Source organism: Dendroctonus ponderosae, unplaced genomic scaffold (assembly GCF_020466585.1).
Source record: "Dendroctonus ponderosae isolate FM_Combo_2020 unplaced genomic scaffold, Dpon_F_20191213v2 Dpon_F_20191213_2, whole genome shotgun sequence".
Lineage (NCBI taxonomy): Eukaryota > Metazoa > Arthropoda > Insecta > Coleoptera > Curculionidae > Dendroctonus > Dendroctonus ponderosae.
Window position 1 is genome coordinate 17,836,272 of NW_026018165.1, and position 6,642 is coordinate 17,842,913.

General features: G+C 42.8%; 5 protein-coding genes across 8 annotated transcripts in view; 2 read left to right on the plus strand and 3 right to left on the minus strand.

Annotated features, from left to right (window-relative positions):
- Positions 1 to 688, minus strand: part of LOC109545240 (L-xylulose reductase) — a 2,108-nt gene extending 1,420 nt beyond the window's left edge. The window contains exons 1-2 of the mRNA XM_019915795.2: positions 267 to 688; positions 130 to 210 (exon numbers count right to left, since the gene is read on the minus strand). Coding sequence (XP_019771354.1) covers positions 130 to 210; positions 267 to 318 — 133 coding nt within the window. The 5' untranslated portion in view covers positions 319 to 688. The remainder of the gene's footprint in view (positions 1 to 129; positions 211 to 266) is intronic.
- Positions 689 to 860: 172 nt separating this feature from the next.
- Positions 861 to 4,116, plus strand: LOC109545233 (UPF0764 protein C16orf89 homolog). Of its 4 annotated transcripts, none has more exons than XM_048664292.1 (8): positions 861 to 1,631; positions 2,101 to 2,539; positions 2,598 to 2,758; positions 2,813 to 3,204; positions 3,266 to 3,373; positions 3,420 to 3,648; positions 3,695 to 3,868; positions 3,926 to 4,116. In XM_048664292.1, exons 1-4 carry the CDS (start codon positions 1,448 to 1,450, stop codon positions 3,040 to 3,042), a joined length of 1,014 nt encoding a protein of 337 aa, XP_048520249.1. In that variant the 5' UTR covers positions 861 to 1,447; the 3' UTR covers positions 3,043 to 3,204; positions 3,266 to 3,373; positions 3,420 to 3,648; positions 3,695 to 3,868; positions 3,926 to 4,116. The 4 variants fall into 4 exon arrangements, with proteins under 4 accessions (XP_048520249.1, XP_048520252.1, XP_048520248.1 ...); XM_048664295.1 differs by having other exon boundaries at positions 2,101 to 2,238; positions 2,290 to 2,539; positions 2,813 to 3,373; XM_048664291.1 differs by having other exon boundaries at positions 2,813 to 3,373.
- On the minus strand, positions 4,082 to 4,666 carry LOC109545244 (60S ribosomal protein L38; the record flags this gene model as incomplete). Its single annotated transcript, XM_019915800.2, is given in 4 exon segments — positions 4,082 to 4,139; positions 4,286 to 4,408; positions 4,475 to 4,535; positions 4,651 to 4,666. Coding segments are annotated over 4 exon segments (213 nt in total). The 3' UTR covers positions 4,082 to 4,113.
- LOC109545346 (probable low-specificity L-threonine aldolase 2) overlaps positions 4,658 to 6,642 on the minus strand; it is a 21,489-nt gene continuing 19,504 nt past the window's right edge. Inside the window, exons 9-10 of the transcript XR_007280977.1 lie at positions 4,855 to 5,142; positions 4,658 to 4,683 (exon numbers count right to left, since the gene is read on the minus strand). The gene's annotated coding sequence lies outside the window, so the exon portion shown is untranslated. The remainder of the gene's footprint in view (positions 4,684 to 4,854; positions 5,143 to 6,642) is intronic.
- LOC109545227 (protein smoothened) overlaps positions 5,486 to 6,642 on the plus strand; it is a 5,219-nt gene continuing 4,062 nt past the window's right edge. The window contains exon 1 of the mRNA XM_048664315.1: positions 5,486 to 6,462. Coding sequence (XP_048520272.1) covers positions 5,838 to 6,462 — 625 coding nt within the window. The 5' untranslated portion in view covers positions 5,486 to 5,837. The remainder of the gene's footprint in view (positions 6,463 to 6,642) is intronic.

Sequence of the window (6,642 nt, forward strand, 5' to 3'; positions counted from 1 at the left end):
ACGTGAGGAAATTCTGTCTTTTTTAAAGACAAAAATTGTTGAGGCGAAATACCCAAAAAGAAGTTTGTAAAAAATGAATCCGCCTCAACAATATAGAACTTATCTACAACGTAATGATTGTTTTCTTACCAAGCAGCGCTTGATTTCGGGCCACGGCGATCACTTTGGCTCCGCATGCGTCCAGTTTCTTGACCAGATCGCGGCCAATCCCTGCAAAGAAAATTCACCGTTTTGCTATTTTTACATCGTAAACAAAACATTTTCACCTTGACTGGCTCCCGTCACCAACGTGCGTTTTCCTTTGAAGTTAATTTCCATATTTCCAGCTCCACTCTTTTCGCTTCAATGGCAGCAAGTCGCTTCGCTAGATTCACTTCCACTGACGACAACTGCTAAGCATTTATCACTGTTAAGGTCAAACCATCAAGGCTGCTAATTGGTCATACAGGGTGTATGCAGCCACTGGCACCGCGTGCTGTTGTCTTTGTTGTTTAAATGGCTGTATTGAGGCTGTAGTGAATCACGATTAGTTGGATAAGAACGCCATAATCCGCGGCTTTAAGTTGGTTGCGTCATTTATCCTGTGGATAAGCCGCAAACGTTCCTGCTAGGCGTTTTCGCCTGATATTCGTCGTGCGTTGTTTGTTATCAAGCAACACACGCGGCTTTCGACCTGCTGGTGATAAAACTAATAAAAACCCAATATTTTGTCCGAGTATGTGGAATTTCACCGATTTGATGCAAAATTATTCAGATTTTCGCAGCACAGGATTAATAAATGTGATTTTATGTATGGTAACATCGTGCATAATCTCCCCATTCCTGCTCGAAATAGATCTGCATTACCCGGCTAATAAAAATATATCGCTATCACTTCATTGGTTCCACCACCTGAATGTTAAGTAGCTCCTAAGGTGGGAGGATTGATAAGCACAACAGTGGCGCATTTTCAAGTAATTGCGCGAAAAAATCTAGTACGCATCAAACGCTGCAATTAATTTCCCAGGATTTTTCCCCAAACACCCTCTTGACCTGCTTGATTAACCGCCAAACCGGATTAAATCCTTAACAAGGTTTCTCTTCCTTTGACTTACCCAGATGATGCTTCCAAAGCAATGCAGCTTCGAAGCAAAGCGCCAGTGGGGTGGACGAAGTCCAACAAAACAAGTTGCACTTTTTACAGCAAAATACATCAAATTACTGTTGTAACAACCTGAATTTGTCAGGGTCTTTTCCGAAAACAACCAGTCGAAATAAGAAAACACTCCCCATAGCCCGAGCTGGCTGAACAGCAATTTTCAATTAAACAAGTCGAAATTACAAGCAAACAAACCGGCATTAAACGAACGCCCCTGAGCGAATCTCCAGATCTATTTTACCTGGCTTCAGCTCCAGAAGAATCTATATAAGGGCTTGCGGAGACCGACTGGGCACTTTTGCCCTCGAAATGTTGCAAAAAGTCGTGCTGGTGAGTCTGCTGGTCTGTTGCCAACACGCTACAGCCTACAAGAAGTTGGATTTTAAACTCATCACTGCCGTAAGGCATGGTTTGGACCGTTCCCTGGACTATATAAATGATAATGTGTATCGCGTTAATGTGGACTGTGTGCTTGGGGTCGCATTTGTAAGAGGTGGGAGATTGGTTTCTTGACTTTCACTTTTTACATAAATCGAACGCGTTTGCGACCTAAAATTGGTCGATCTACACATTTCTCCCTGATGTTTTTCAAACTGTTTTTTTGACTAAAGCCTGTGTCCCATGCATCCGTTTATGCGATGGTACGATGATACGAAAGTGTTTCTATTGGTTGGAGATCTGTCAATTCGTCTGCCGTCGTACAAACTTTCTACGAAGTTTGTACGACGCAGACGAATTGACAGATCTCCAACCAATAGAAACACTTTCGTATCATCGTACCATCGCATAAACGGATGCATGGGACACAGGCTTAAGAAGACTTTTAGAGCGAAAAACTCGGTGTTTCGCACCCATTTCGACTTTTGTTGAACCTCTTGCGGGCTAAAAAATGTAGCCAAAACCTAAAATCTCCACTGTTCTCCTGACAGTTGGAGGTACCTAATAAAGGTGTGTTTTTGCAGGTTTCATGAGAGCCGCATTCAAAAATGGGACGCACATTATGGACAATAGCTCTGAACGATTGCTCGACAAATGTGAGGACATTATCGCGAAATCCAAGTGGAGATTCTGGGACGATTTCCAGAATGGGCGCAATTGGAGTAAGTTCGAACTGTTGCGATTAAATAATATACGGAAAGTCTCTTCCTTAGAGTTTAAACACCTCGTCGAAGCCGACATCTGGTCAAAACCGATGAGCTTTGAAAAGCGACTAATTTTGTTGCCGTCCTGGTCGCCCAACTCGGGCCCCCTTGTAAGCCCGAACTCTGACAAGTGCTTGCAAGAGATAATCAACTCATCCAGTTCTTTGCAAGACGTTTCCGCTCCATGTGCAGTTTCCACCGATTGTTGGAACTTGTTCTTCCGCAACGGCGCTGGCAGTGGCTACTATTTGACTCACAAGTACAAAATCAGCCACTCTATGGGCATCACCAGCCTTGCACTTCTCATCGTTTCACAGATTGCTTCTACTCCAAATCGCCAGGGCGCGAAACTGTTGGCTCAGTCCAGCAACGTTCCAGAGGCAAACGCGCGAAATTTGCTCCGCCATAATGTCTGAAATAATCAACGCCAACTCCAACGCGAGCATCGAAGAAATGTTTGATCTGTTCTTGGAGCAAGGTTGCCTTCACTTGGCTTGAACTAACAAAGTGAATAATTGCGCGTTGTTTTCAGTTCTCCTCTGCGGCTACGAGGGATTCAGCGAGTTCATTCAGAACGACTGGCTGTTTCACATCCTCAAATCGCAACGTTTCTCTGGCTGCTTCGTCGACCACCTCACCGACGAGCTGAAATCGCGAATCAAAAGAGACGTGAATTACTTCGAGGATGGCTGCAATGACCACACCACCGGCCTGGGTGCGGCTGTTTTAGGCCTATATTACGTCTACATTGTAAATGAATAACTTACCGCTCATCAAGGATTTAGAAAATATACTCAAAGACCGTAACGGAGGAGTTGCGACAGTTTTTTCACCTAATCAAACCAGCAGGTCATGCATTTCCTTTGCCCATCTCCATGGATATACAGCTTGAGTGAAGTGAAGGACATGAAGCTCATTTTCCCGGTAATACTCTACACTCTCACAGTCCCCAAATTAGTGAAACCGACCATCGATCTAAATGCAGCCGAACTGCAGTATCTGGCCGATCACTTGACGCCGGAAGAGTGCAGAAGACTGGTGGCAGCGGCTCATTTTCACAGCTATGACGAACCGAACGCTTTGGACCAAGCTGGTGAGTATCCGCGTGGACCTTGAGGCAATATTTTGAAAAAGTTTAGAGCGCAAAGTGCCAAAGGATATTTCCTGCATCGAACACCTGCACCACTGGAATTCGCAGTCGGGGGAGGGCAAAGGCCAATCTCACGAAGCGTTGGAGCACCGGCTACGCCAAATGGGCAAAATCCGGCTGGCGGACTGGCTGGGGAGGACGGTTTTCCATCAGTTGGGCGCTGACTTGAAGGAGAGCATTGAAGAGGGATTAACGGATCTGGCATCGGATATTGAAAGGTAACACTCGGAACGGGACGTTCTCAATCTGCAATAGTTTTTCTAGTTCAGAACTGCCGGCTGTAACAATCGAACCACTCGTTCCCAAAATCGAGAACCCCCGCACTTACAACGCATTAGATTACTTCTTGTACTCGCTTGCCGTGATGTTAACTTTAACAGCGTTTGGGCTTTGCCTTACACTGACTTGGGAGCGGATTAGAGGGAAAATCAGGAAAAGGTTCGGTCATCAACCGAAGCCCGCAATCGATCTTGGAACTAACCCATGCATTTTCAGGAATCTTCGCAAATATAAAGCGTATGATTTTGTGGAATCCGATAGTTCTGGTTCAGAATATGAGGAAGATAAATTCGACGTCAGAACATTTACGTCTAGTTCGCACATCACTAGATAGAAAGTCGCGGTAGGATAGGCAGTAAGTGAAACAATTTGTCCTAAAAATATTGTATTAAAACGTCATTGATTCATTTTACTTCTTTGACTTGGAGACCTGAAAATAAAACGAGTGTTGTAAACCTCGGCTCTGTTGCACATGAATAGCGTGGATGCAATTTACACTACAAAGGTTCAACTTCAAGTTGACCAATCATTATCAATAAGTTACAGCACAACAATAAATTAAAAGCCTGTACTAACCTGGTGGAAGAGACTGTTTCAATTTCTCGGCCTTCTCCTTGTCAGTGATAACAAGCGTGTACAAGAATCTTGAACAGCGCACCTTGAACTTGGTGTTCTCCGCATTCTTCTTTATTTTGACGGCTAAAATTTCGAAATCAAAATAAGGACAATGATACTGTTCTAATCATGTATTATAATTTCACTTACATTTAGCATCCTTCCTCCTGGCTGTGAGAAGGAAGTCCTTGATTTCCGTAAGTTCTCTCGGCTAAAAAACAAGTGCAAAATTAGCCCCGCAGCTTGAATCTTTCGCAACAACATCTAGCCCCTTTTTAAAGATATTAAGCCCCAACGTGATGCGTGACCTGAATTAATAAGCTTACCATTTTGAAGTATGTTCTAGTCGGGAACAGGCACTGAAACAAGCAGAGATTTCTATCAGAATTTTCAATTAAAACCCAAAAATTCTTAGAAAACCCACAAAAGCAGGAAATTAGAAAGCAATTGCAATATTTTTCATTGCAAAAACTTCATTTGATTTTGGGATGAATACAGAACAGAATTTAAGTACGGACATTTTAACCTACCTTCTTGTTTTGATTCCCTGCGAAAAGAAACTCAAATGAGCAAGTCAACTGTCAATATCGCAGACAGCAGACAGCTTTGTTACTAGATTGGTACCAACATTCGCAGGTAAAGTGTCTAGGAACTTTTGGTCGACAACGTATAAAAAAATTGTGCGTTCCTCGGAATGTTAACTTTGATTAAATTTACATAGAAATAATCTCCAAACGGAAATTAAAAAAAATAGACCTTCTAGATCTGCGTTCACTTTCTATGTATTGGCAATTCCTTCAGTTAACCAGTAACGCAGTCTGCGATGAAATATAATAAAAAAAACATTTATGATTTCATTATTTAAATCCAGGTGTTATAAGGTGCGTGCTTAGTTGGTTAAATTACTCTTAATTATTCAAATCGAATAATATTTCCGGATAACGGACTAAACCGACGTTGTCAAATTGACTGACCCTTTCATTTAAAAAACACGATAACAATGGCAGTATGCTAGTATTAAGAGGTTTTGAAACTCGACTTGACTACAGCAGTTGTTCGTATGCGCTTCTCCTGCAGATATTTTTATTAGGGCTTAATAGACCTTCGTTCTAATGAACGAACAAACTTGGTCACATTGGCAACAGCCATGTGGGTGGTCTTTTAACTGCTTAGCTAGAAAACTTTTGGACTACCCACATGTACTTAAACAGAGATCTCTTGAGCATAGAAAAGGACATTTTTTACTTGATGCTAAGGAATAAATTGCAGGGTTTTTTCAACAAAAGAACAGATTTTGTTCGTGTCAAAAAATGTGTACCTCCAAGCGGGTCATAGTCTGTCTCTTTCGTTCTCACAGAGCTTTTCGTTCGATCCTTGTGTCTGCTTGTGTGGTAAAATTACTTAAGCACGTGTGTGGCCTGCCATTGTTAGTAAATAATAATAGCTCAATGTACATGTTGTTTTGAAGTGTTTTTCACTTTTTCCGATTAATGGTGTTGGAGTTCCGACGGGCATGAGGATGTGGCCCGTAGTTTTCCTGTTGATTTTCCATGTAATTTCCGGAAGCGCATCCAACTATGCAACTGGAAATGCGTCAAGTCCTGGGGCCCACATTCCACACAATCGGCATAGAGATCCCTTCAAAGGCCAAGCCGACCGGTACTTGGAGAACTCCTTGTACGAACAGAAACCTCTCTACTGCAGACGGGATGCCGAGTGTCAGCCCTTGGAGACTACCAAGTGCATGGGCGCCAAACTGCCCTACCAGTCCACCACTTTGGACCTCATCGATCTGGCCAGTCAAGCCAAAGTGCAGGAAAAGTTGCAAATATATGAGCAGTACTTGCGGTACATTCCCAAGTGCTGGGCAGTGATTCAGCCCTTCCTTTGTGCCCTCTACATGCCCAAGTGCGAGAACGGACAAGTGGACCTGCCCTCTGAACAGATGTGCAAGATCACCATGAAACCCTGCAAACTCATTTACAACAGTAGTGTGTTTCCCGAATTTTTTAACTGTGAAGATGAGCGACTTTTTCCGCCCAAGTGCAAGAACGACATACACGAAATGAAATTTAATATTACCGGACATTGCATGAATCCCCTTATTGAGACTGATAAACCTGATTGGTGGTTCAAGGGTAAGTGTTGAGTAAATTCAACCAAGAAAATTATCATGTTTTCCGGCGAGTAATTGGCATTTTTTAAATATTCACGACCAAGTGGTGAAATTGCTACTATCAAAAGGCCATTCCTTGAAACTAATCGATTTTTAGGTCGTTGTTCGATAAAATTTCTTCTTGACGTTTCGCAAGCACGAG

Coding starts and splice junctions, on each gene's coding strand:
- LOC109545233 (XM_048664291.1), top strand. CDS start 1,448: ATGTTGCAAAAAGTCGTGCTGGTGAGTCTGCTGGTCTGTTGCCAACAC. Junction 1,632..2,100: donor TGGGGTCGCATTTGTAAGAG/GTGGGAGATTGG, acceptor GTGTTTTTGCAG/GTTTCATGAGAGCCGCATTC. Junction 2,540..2,597: donor GGCTACTATTTGACTCACAA/GTACAAAATCAG, acceptor ATCGTTTCACAG/ATTGCTTCTACTCCAAATCG.